General features: G+C 35.8%; 1 protein-coding gene across 2 annotated transcripts; it reads left to right on the top strand.

Moving 5' to 3' along the window:
- The first annotated feature begins 1,369 nt into the window (after window positions 1-1,369).
- On the top strand, window positions 1,370-11,146 carry LOC114240609 (uncharacterized). 2 transcript variants are annotated; one of them, XM_089740026.1, is made up of 7 exons: window positions 1,370-1,481; window positions 4,532-4,677; window positions 7,743-7,908; window positions 8,152-8,282; window positions 8,733-8,870; window positions 9,501-9,678; window positions 10,968-11,146. In XM_089740026.1, exons 2-7 carry the CDS (start codon window positions 4,532-4,534, stop codon window positions 11,088-11,090), a joined length of 882 nt encoding a protein of 293 aa, XP_089596152.1. In that variant the 5' UTR covers window positions 1,370-1,481; the 3' UTR covers window positions 11,091-11,146. The 2 variants fall into 2 exon arrangements, with proteins under 2 accessions (XP_089596152.1, XP_028027021.2); XM_028171220.2 differs by lacking the exon at window positions 1,370-1,481 and adding an exon at window positions 1,707-1,869.
- Window positions 11,147-12,383: the final 1,237 nt, after the last annotated feature.

Below are 12,383 nucleotides of genomic sequence, written 5' to 3'. Positions count from 1 at the left end.
GGTCTACGCAGTCTTGGTTGGAAACGAACGTTTCGGACTTCATCAGAGCTGAAGCCTGGCCGTCGTCTAGTCCCGATCTTAATCCGCTGGATTATGATTTATGGTCAGTTTTAGAGAGTACGGCTTGTTCTAAAGGCCATGATAATTTAGAGTCCCTAAAACAATCGGTACGATTGGCAGTGAACAATTTTCCCATGGAAAGAGTGCGTGCTTCTATTGAGAACTGGCCTCAACGTTTAAAGGACTGTATTGCAGCCAATGGATACCACTTCGAATAAGCTTTTTATACTTTAAATTGTTTTATATTTATGTATTAAACTAACACACTGTAAAAGTAATAAATGTTATTTGCAATAGAAATTTTATTTTTTCCTTTGTAACAGTATTTATGGCCAGACTAAGTAATATTAATTATAATGCGTAATTTATAATATATTTTTTTACGTATTTCTCTTTTAATATAAATTCTTGGTAAGTAACAAACTGTTTCGCTATCGTCCGTTTGTTTCTTAGATAAGCGCGTTTTACTATGAATATGTAAGACAGTAAACGTCGACGTCACCCTAAACACGTCATTACGGATCCTCCCGATCCATTAACGGTGCTTTTATGTGGCACAAGCACCGGTCACCGTCCTCATCGAACCCGTCGCTTGCGACGAAGGGCTCGACGAGTGAATTAACTCATAGACACAGCCCATTGAGATTCTCGCCGGATCTTCTCAGTGGGTCGCGATTCCGATCCGGTGGTAGATTCTACGAAGCACTGCTCTTGCTAGGGCCAGTATTAGCAACACTCCGGGTTAGAGCCCCGTGAGCTCACCTACACGTCAAGGAGAAGCTGAAATTACTCTCAAGGCTATCAGCACAGGTAGAGGAAAAAAAATGCTTCGATCGACAATAATAACTATTGTTGTTATGTTAATATTGTTGATCGAAGCAGTAATGTGTCAGAAAAACAAGCAAAATTAATCATTATTCTTAAATTTAAATATTAATTAAACAAACAAGAAACATCTATAAAAACAAAGCGGAGGTATGACATATACAAGCATGCCCCGCGGTTACTTTCTCTATTTTGTAATTTGGTTCGACTTCGAAAAGAAAACTAACGAAAAGTTGTTCGACTTGGATAAAGCGGCTAATACCTTTACCTTACCCTTTTAAAATGCCTTTAACCATGCCTATAACCATCCTATAACTTTTGATATCGTACTTATTTACTAAGTATAATTTCAAAAGGTACGGTTGGACAGATTATCAAAACATGCTACATAAAAATACATCTTATCGAAGTGTCGTCCAATACTGTATCTGCACCTTAAGTTTGTATGAAAAGGTGCCGTTCCGGCCAATCCACAATACATTTTCTGTTGTAAGCGCGTACATTTTCATGTCAGAAAAGTATTTAATTGGCATTAAATTGTATTTAATTAGATTGGATGGAAGGATTGAATTAAATAGAAGGAATTCTTTGGAAAAGTAAGTCTTCATTACTATAGAAGACAAAAATAATAATGAAGAGAATCATTATAATTAAATTATTTTATTCGTTTAATGTATGTATGTATGTATGTATAAACTAAAATTAAAGGCTTAAAGTTCCGTACCTATAACATTACCAAACTATTTATACATATTTATTATTTTTTACAAAATCGGTTGATATATTTTATTTGAATTTGTTTTCGCTTAGTTAGTATTTAAATTCACCTAGAAAAATCAACTTGCACGATGAATATAAGATGACATACATTCTCCTTGAAGCCAGTAGTACTCTTTTCGCTTTTTCACCAAAATGAGCTGTTTTCAAGGCCGAACAAACTTATTCATCACACGTTTAGGAAAGCTCCAACTTTATTTGAAAAATGTAAGTAACCTTATAGACCATTTGTACAGAAAATTTCCAAACCGCAATTCGTATTTTAAACAGACTACCAAGTTTTATACTGTTTTTGAAGGTTGACGAGCATACGACCTATCACCATCAAGTGAGCGGTCAAAGATGCAAATTAACATCAGCAATCCCAGCTGGATAGCTGAATGACACTTAGGACTCCTTTCAAAATGAAGGACACGTCAAAGTTCTCAAAAAACACCATTCATTATCGATGAGCAAAGTGATTCCATATAATATGTAGTATGAATGAACTGGTCCAGTGCCCACTTCGATAAAACGGCACGACACGAGAACCCTCATCGTGGCCGCCTGTAACTACATTCCCAATCCTGCGGACAGAATGGTAAGCAGTCGACGTCGCCCAAAACACGTCATTTCGGATCCTCCTGATCCACTAGCGGTGCTTTTAGGTACCTCAAGCATCGGTCATCGTTCTCCTCGAACCCGTCGCTTGCAACGAAGGGCTCGACGAGTAAATTAACCCACAGACACAGCTTACTGAGTTTATCTGTGAGTAAAATAGCTTCTCAAGGCTATCAGCTTAGGTAGGAAAAAAAGGGTCCAGTGGCGGATGTGAGACGAATATATTAGCAATCTATAGATCAACAGCAATCATAGCGTTGCTGAGAGAGGAATTTAGAGAATTGAGATTGAGAGTCCAATCTGGTGCAGTGTTTAGGATTGTATGAAGCTTGTTGTTGGATTTTGCAGTTAAGCTTTCTTATAAGTATTTTTTTTTCTTTTGTTTACGTTGTGACTATAACTGTGGCTAAATTTAAAATTTTCTAAAGAAATACGTACTCCACACATGTTCACGAGCTGTTAAATAAAATTCGATTAAGGTCTCGAGGCTCGCAAGTTGTGGTATCTATGGGCTCCGGTAATCACTAAACACCAGATACCACCACCAGACCCCACCCTGCCGATTTCTGCCGTGAAGCAGTAATACGTTTCGGTTTGAAGGGCGGGGCAGCCGTTGTAACTATACTGAGACTACTTAGTCTGGCCATAAATACTGTTACAATTAAAAATAAATAAAAAATCTATTGCAAATAACATTTATTACTTTTACAGTGTGTTAGTTTAATACATAAATATAAAACAATTTAAAGTATAAAAATCTTATTCGAAGTGGTCTCCATTGGCTGCAATACAGTCCTTTAAACATTGAGGCCAGTTATCAATAAAAACACGCACTCTTTCCATGGGAAAAATTTTCACTGCCAATCGTACGGATTGTTTTAGGGACTCCAAATTATCATGGCGTTTAGAGCAAGCCGTACTCTCTAAAACTGACCATAAATCATAATCCAGCGGATTAAGATCAGGGCTAGACGACAGCCAGTCTTCAGCTCTGATGAAGTCCGAAACGTTCGTTTCCAACCAAGACTGCGTAGACCGAGCTTTATGACCTGGCGCCGAGTCTTGCTGGAAGGACCATTCTTGATTATTGAACATGGTGTTGTTAAGGGGCTTCACTACCTTCTCAAGAATGGTATCTTGATACACTTCTATCAAGATACCATTGTTGATGTTTTGATACCTTTTTCACAAAAGTATGGCCCAGTTACTCCTTCATAGCTAATACCCCACCAAACCTTCACTGAAGTCGGATAGTGACCACGTTGCAATCTGTCGACTAATTGGGAAGCTTCCTTAGAGCTTTGAGCATAAATACGGTAATTTTGTTTGTTAAAATGTTGCTCAACTGTAAAAAAATTCTCATCTGTAAACAAAATTTTTCTATGACCTCCCTTTCCGTATCGCTTCAGTAGTTGTTTCGATTTTATCACCCTATTCTCTTTTAAATTATCAGTTAAGAAATTACCAGTACGTCTCTTATAGGCTGCAAGTCCTAAGTCATCTTTTAAAATACGCGACATGGTTCTAGGTGCTATCTTCATCTCCCGAGATAAAATCTTTTGCTTTCGGACAGGATTTTTTCGAATTCTTTCCCTTACTGCTTTGACCACCTTTTTCGTACGAACACTACGTAGACAGCCAGATCTTTTTCTGTCACAAACAGAGGAGGTCTCATTGCACCTATTAATAGCCCGGTACACAAACATTTTACTAATACCAAGCGTATGGAGAGTTTTAAAAATTGCATTTGACTCCATACCTACTTTGTGTAATCCAATCACAGCGATTCGGTACTCTTTATCACCCCACTCCATTTTAATATCGCAAAATATTGTACAATGTATTGGCTCCAAAATGAGAACTCAATGAGCAATCATATAAAAATGACAGATTCCAAATTCAAATGTAATATTTTGTTTATTTTTAATTGTAACAGTATTTATGGCCAGACTAAGTATATATAATATTATAACTATACTTATATCTCAAGGTTGGTGGCGCATTTACGTTGTAGATGTCTATAGGCCCTAAGCAATAAAAAAAAGCCGTTAGTTCGTTCACCGATCTATACAATTCCAAAACTTGGAACTAGTGCAAATGTAGGCGACCTTAGGTACAGGAAGACAGAACCCTATTGATGATATTTGAGAGGCGGTACAAGCGCATTATCTCGGGTATCAATTTCGTCTTTTATAACACTAAGGGATGTAGTCCAATCCAATTATAATTTAATTTATTTTATTTTAATATATATATTTTGATTTCACAGATGTCCAAAATCACTTCAGTTCAGTTGGGAAACTTTGCGTTAATACAACCATTAAGCCGACGTGTTCATATACAAACAATAAATAAAAACATGCAATACATAAGCAATGATGACAGAAACATTAAAGTAGATTCTAAAACCATGAAGTGAGTAGGTGTTTTATTTTTCTAATGTTTGTTTTTATTTTGTGTATTATTGTGTTGATTTGCAGAATATCTCATAGCCTTGAGACACGAGAACGACAAAAATTTCGCGGCAGAAATAAGTGGCAGGTTTTTGCCTTTTAATGCGCCACTATTAACGCATTTTTATTTTTTATATTTATAAGTATACCTAGTCAGGTCATAAATTCTGTCACATGTTTAATGTAAAATAATTGAAACAAGTTTATTCATTATGTAACCATTCATATACCAAAATGAACTTAACAAAACATAGATTCTTATGACACTAAAGTTTATTCAAAATGACCTCCGTGATTTTGAATACAGGCCTTCAATCTGCGCGGCCAGTCGTCTATCGCAGCACGAACGAGGTCCATGTCAATATTGGCGGCTGCCTTAATCAAGGATGTCTTGAGTGACTCCAAATTGGGATGAGCTTTTGAGCACGCCTTTTCCTCCAAGTGTTGCCATATCTTGTAATCTAACGGATTCAAATCTGGACTGGAGGAGGGCCAGTCTTCGTGCCGGATGAAGTCGATTTCACGCGCCGCCAGCCAGTCTTGTGTGCTCTTCGCTCTATGAGCTGGCGCCGAATCTTGTTGGAATACCCAGTGCCTGTTATTGAACATGGTATGAGAAACAGGTTCCACAAGGTTCGTCAGGACTGTATTTTGATACACAACCGCATTCGTTTTTACACCTTTCTCACAAAAATGTACCTCTGTTAAGCCCCAATAAGAAACTCCCAACCATACCATGAGCGAGGATGGAAAATGACCTCGTTGGACACGCGGAATACGGTTGCTCACGGTTTTCACCGTGGTTCTGCTTAACCCCATCTGAAGGGCCAACAGTTTCTGCTTACGTTTGGGATTTCTTTGAATTCGCGCCTTCACAGCTTTTATCACTGCTGGAGTCCTAACAGACCGAGGGCGACCACTTCTTGACCTGTCATCTACACTAGAGTCTTCATTGTATCGTTTGATGGTACGATAAACGAATCTTTTGGTTATATTCAAATTTTTCAGTATGTTAAAAATTTGAATTGGCGCGTAACCGCAACGATGCAACGCAATAACTGCAACACGGTCTTCTTTAAGCATCCACTCCATATTTAAGAATGAGTAAAATTCTAAAAGTATACATTTTTATTTTCATGAACAATTCGAAATTCGAATTCAATAAACTTTTTTGTGGCCAGCATTCTAAAAGAAAAGTTTTTACTGTGTGACAATACTTATGACCTGACTAGGTATTATTTCATCGTATTAGTCGTGCAAGAAACTACATTGAGTACACTAAATATTGGCCGATAATTCTCATATTTATCATACGATATGGTTTTTTTTTTTTGTTGCTTAGATGGGTGGACGAGCTTACAGCCCACCTGGTGTTAAGTGGTTACTGGAGCCCATAGACATCCACAACGTAAATGCGCCACACACCTTGAGATATAAGTTCTAAGGTCTCAAGTATAGTTACAACGGCTGCCCCACCCTTCAAACCGAAACGCATTACTGCTTCACGGCAGAAATAGGCAGGGCGGTGGTACCTACCCGCGCGGACTAAGAAGAGGTCCTACCACCAGTAATTACGCAAATTTATCATGTATTTATCATGTACTTGAAATTGACCGGGTCATGTCATTTTACAGAATATCCTATCTAACAATACTAATATAGGTTATATATAAGTTTAATAAAAACAATCTTTGTGCGAAATTTTTTCCAAATCCGTTCACCCATTTTACGTGCTAAAGAAAATAAAAAAATAAAAATAAGGGTTGATCGTATAAGAGTGAAAATTGAGAGTAATATGATTTTTATTATTTTAAGTCATGACAAAATAAAAATAAAAATGAAAATTTTGCCAAAAAATTAAAGCTTATAATTAACAAATAAAAAATAGGGGTTGATCGTAGAGGGGTGAAAATTTCAGAGTAATATGAAATTTTTTATTCCAAGTCATGAAAAAATAAAAACAAAATTCTTGCAAAAAGTTAAAGTTTTTCATTAGCAAATAAAAAATAAAGGGTTGATCGTAGAGGAGTGAAAATTAGGGTTGTATGTATTTTTGTACACTGTATCATAAAAAAATAAAAACAAAAAATTTTGTCTAAAAAATAAATAAATAAAATTAGGGGTGGACCACCCTTAAAATTATGGTGGATGAAAAATAGATGTTCGGTTCTCAGCCCTGACCGATGTGCACGCTAAGATTCACGAAAATCGGTCGAGCCGTTTCGGAGGAGTTCAATCACGCACACCGTGACACGATTATTATATATTAGATATAATAACAATAATAGATATTATTGTTTCGGCAAGTGCTGTAATATCTAATAAGCGCTCTTAATTAATATCTCTTAGGATTAGAAAGTATAAATAATTTAGTGTAACTTGAACTTCTTCGGACAACCACATACAACGAAAACTTAACCGTTCGCATGTACATTTTATGTAATCCCTGTGTAGACAAGCAATCCTCCAATAAAAAGCCAACATACAAATTTTCTTTATAGATGCAAAATTACACTAGTTTAGAACCTGAATCACACTAACGACATTTACAAGATAAATTTGCAAATATACAAGTTTCGAACAGACAACATTCGGTCGCTTTACCCAGACACAAACGGCCGTCTGGTGTAGTGGTAAGTGACATGGTCACTACACAAGGGGGTCGCGGGTTCGAATCCCCGCCAAGGGAAGATATTTTTATGATAAATATAAATGTATTTTCCAGGGTTATGGATGTATATTAAATATGTGTATGTGTATAATCTATTTCCGTTAATAATCTTATATTTATTTCCGTTATCTGGTACCTGTAACACAAGTTCTTTACGAACTTATCACGGGACCAGTTAACGTGGCGTGACTGTTAGTAAATATTTATTATTTATTTATTATATATTATTTACTTTAATTTACTCGTTGGAAATCCTTCTCGTTCGCAGTTTCACTACAACTTTAGCGATTTTGCTTAACTATATCTGTGCTGACTTGGATAAGTTTTCGATAAATAACAATTTAATATCATTGCAGAGCAAACAATTTGACTAATAGGCCCCTCTGTATAATCCTGAGTTGGATGCTGGCAAAGCCCAAACACGTACTACAGTACGCAAATATTTACTTACAGCAAGACTTCGACGTATTGTCTGTGTCATGCTCGCCGATGCAGTTCATGTTGCCAGTCAAAGGTGCAAAGGTAATCGTTTGAATCCATATTTTTTTTATTTTTTTTATTTGCATAGATGGGTGCACGAGCTCACAGCCCACCTGGTGTTAAGTGGTTACTGCAGCCCATAAACATCTACAATGTAAATATGCCACTCAGCTTGAGATATAAGTTCTAAAGGTCTCAAGTATAATTGCAATACAGTACATACAAATATACGGGAGATGTATTTTTCAATGTTATAATTTGCTCATTTCAATGTTCTCGTTCCAGTTAATAGCCGCAGACCTAATGAACTTTTTAGAAAACAACCAATCCTACGGCCCGCTTGTCATACATGGATTCTCTGTAGGCACTTACGTCTGGGCTGAGTTACTAGTTAAATCTTTGGAAAATATAAAAAGGTTTGATAAATTAATAATTTGTTACATTCACCTGTAGCTGAACATTCAGCAGAAGATTTTTATAAGCTCGACACTGGCAATAAGGGCACCGCAATAAGCCAATTGCCATACTTAAAAAAGAAGAATAAGAACCGCCTATGGGGCCGTTAGCTCACCTATATATAAAATATACATAATATATTTTTATTATAAGCTCGCTTCGACTACATACTACTTCATATTAAATATTAAAATTGAATTTGTTCTTCATACTTTCACGACTTAACTATTGAAACAGTTACCATGAAATTCGCATACCCTTTGTCATGGCTACAGAAAAGAACGTAAGCATAGTCGCATTTAAAAGTTCATCAAGTCACTATATTACCTTTTCTGTACATATTTTATTTATTGACCGCAAAAAAGTATAGGTTTTTCCACATTTCATTTTTTTTCACTAACAATTTTCAGATATAAGCCAGTACTTGATCATGTCACTTCTCAAATTTGGGATTCAACGACCTACGTATATGAATTACATCTCGGACTTCCTTACGCTGTGTTCCCTAATAATAAAATTCTCCGGAAAGCATTGACAGCATATTGTGTGTAAGTCAACATAAAAATTAATATGAACGTAAGAATCAACAAATAGTTATACTAGAATTGATAATTAAGCAGGTGATTCTTCTTTATACATCAGATCGATTAGGTGATTATTATTTCTCTTTTACGATTGTTGCTTGCTATGTGCTTGTACACAGTGAATTTTGCTATCTTTTACAAGCCTAATTTAACCACGAAAAATGTCTCTAAATGTCGGAAATAATAAACAAACGCAAGACTAACCCGTAAAACTAGTTTTAATTATAACTACACACTCCTAAAATGTTAGTTGATATAGCCTATAACTAACTATTCCTAAAATGATAGTTCTAAGGTGAACCGAAAACTGAGACAGCATGCTTATGTTTTTACATTCTTTTAGTTCTCTCTCTGTACATGTATATGAGAGATAAGGCCGATATATTCCAGCGTTTGATTTCCCAAGTTTTTTTTTTGCATAGTTCTGTGGGTGAGCTCAAAGAGATGTAAATAGCACTGTTTTCCAGCGATAATCACTCATGTCGGTCAGATAAACTACTAAATCTGTCTATAATGGTTGAATCTCTTTAATTTATTCACGCATAATAATTTATCCTATCGTATTAATTCAAGAGAAAGTACAAATAATTTCAGTTTTCATTTGAAATTATTCCATAACACTGGGACGAAACATTACTTACGGGCGACGGACGTTTACCGCAACACACCTTGTCGAGCTCCCGGCCTGTTTCTCTGTTCTATAACGGATCCCATCGCAGCTGCCAAACGAATTAAACAAACCCACGACACTTGGAAATCTCTGGGTATCGAGGTACCTAATTAAGTTATTAATAAAATCATACCCTTTTGAGACCTTAGACTGTTTGTTTGGTTTTATTTATGGTTTTGGTCATTTTGGTCTTTTATGGATCTCACAAAGTAAAAACGACAATGCTAATAGACCTTGCGCGTCGTGACGGCCTGTACACATAATATTTAAAATCACTATTTGAAAACAATGGGAAATGAGGAGCCAAATAAACAGCGGTAGCTATCAAAGAATTTCAGATAATTTCAAGATTACATTACGGCAGTCAACCGACTAATGTCATCCAGTTAGTGGATGGTCTTTTATTTTTATTTTTTTATTGCTTAGATGGTTGGACCTGCTCACAGCCCACCTGCTGTTAAGTGGTTACTGGAGCCCATAGACATCTACAACGTAAATGCGCCACCCACCTTGAAATATAAGTATAGTTATAATATTATATATAGTCTCAGTATAGTTACAACGGCTGCCCCACCCTTCAAACCGAAACGCATTATTGCTTCACGGCAGAAATAGGTGGGGTGGTGGTACTTACCCGTGTGAACTCACAAGAGGTCCTACCACCAGTAATTACGCAAATTATAATTTTGCGGGTTTGTTTTGTAACATTATACAATTTTATTCCGTCATTCGTGAATATGTGCTAAGTATGTAGTTAATCGACTAAAAAAAATGTTACTTACCTGCGGAATCTGAACACCAGCATATTCGCATAGCCAGGACGACTTCAAAAATTGTATTTGTTTTTAAATGAAATTATGTACTTAGATATTTGCGATGGAGATGCACTCCAAATAACATAAGTATGCATGCAAATTCGTAGTTTAACAATAAGAATGATGCTTCCAATGAACACTACTCTAACTCAAAATTTTGAAATTTTCGTTTTTCACGCAAATCGCTTCACTATTTTAAAAGTATTACAAATCATTATTGATAGGGTTCGAAGCAAGAGTAAATCAGCTAGTTACACAAAAAAAAAACCATAAATATATCTGCAATAATAAAGATTTTATCAACTTTTTTCGTTTAATCGCTCCTCCTGTAAACCTACGAATTTGGAGTTAGCGTAGTGTTCATTGGAGGCATCGATCAGATGAAAGTAGGTAGGTATTTACGCTTGGCTCAACAAATGAAAATGTTTACTTTAAGTTAATTACAATTTTTTGTTAAATTAATATTACTGTGATGATACGTTGTTTCTACGACCTACATGGTGACTAAAAAATAGAATTAATTATTACGCAACATTCGTAATTTCTAATTTTACAAGTGTATATTTCAAATTTTAGGTTAACTGGAAATGTTGGGACGAGTCACCGCATGTAAAGCATTTGATTTACAATCGAGAAGAGTATCTTGCAGCGATCTATTCACATCTGCAGCAATCCGGGATAATGACTTCTGTTAGATAAATAGAAAACTCATGACCACAATTTATTTTGTTCTTAATACAAAATTTCGTATCGAATTATTTATTTTTCTTCCAAACATGAAATCTCCACATCTCGATATATTCAGGTTTAACGCAGACCTGGCGGCTTGTGGAATAATCACTGTTCAGTGATTATTCCACAAGCTTTGCATGATCTTGCGAAGATTTTGCGAAATAACTGAAGCCCTGAAATTACCTGATGGGTTATCAAACGAGTCATATTTATTATTAGGTTTGATACAAAACGATGCATTTTAAAAGGGTCTTGAAGAAGTACCCGTAGTTGTAAATTATTGTGGCGAATGATCGTGTTCCTGTGATAAAACCCAAAAATGGACTAGAAGCAGGGTAGACAATTTTTTCTGCTCTTAACATCCTACCCACGTTGTCCCATCATGTTGGTCTGTCTGCTGCAATGAAGTAGGAAACCTATGGAAATGAAACGTCAACCAAAATTTCGTGCCGCTGTGACGTCATCTGGCCACAAAACATGGCGGCTTTAGTGCTGTACAAAAGATTTCAATGTTATCAGGTTTTATCGATAAACGTTCTTGGCTCATTTTATTTTAAATATTGTTGAGTATTATTTATTTGTAGAATTTATACTTTAATGGGAAGTAAGTAGGTATATTGTTATGTGCAAATATGATATGATTTAGATGGGTGAAATCTAAGACAAGTTCGTCCTTCGAATTTGCCAAGTAAACGATATGATGATTTTTAAAAGTTGCTACACTGATTTTATAAAGTTGTCGTTTGTCGCAAAACATAAAGATATGGCGTAGTTCAAAGCCATCAGCCCATTTCTAGCATGCTAAATGTTATCGTATTTTGAGTACGTGTTTTTCTTAGACTATTACAATCTATTTTAATTGTTTTGCTGACTCTAAAGTCCGTAACATACTACCGCAGCGCACCCCAAGGAAGGTGCGCCGCACCATTTGAATCACTTTCGCTTGAGAGTGATTCAAATTTTAAACTTATCAAGGGACCGCGTGAAAAAAAAAACACCTACAGAACATTTATTCATTAATTACAAACGTCATTCCTTGGGACTTCCTCTCTAAAATCACTTAATTATTAAATATTTAACAAATTTACAATAGTGTTTTACTCACTGCGGAATAAAACTATTTTATTTAAATAGTTCCGAAGAGATTTTGTCGGTAGCCTTTTTCCCGAAATATCTAAACAGAATGTCTAAATATGTTTTGATGACATATTTTAAAGTGGTATTTATGATTAGTGTCATGATCAATAGATTCCGACCGAA

The sequence above is a fragment of the Bombyx mandarina genome, chromosome A1, assembly GCF_030267445.1.
Source record: "Bombyx mandarina strain Sakado chromosome A1, ASM3026744v2".
NCBI classification, from domain to species: domain Eukaryota; kingdom Metazoa; phylum Arthropoda; class Insecta; order Lepidoptera; family Bombycidae; genus Bombyx; species Bombyx mandarina.
Note: the sequence above shows the minus strand (reverse complement) of the source record. Positions and strands in the feature narration are given on the sequence as shown.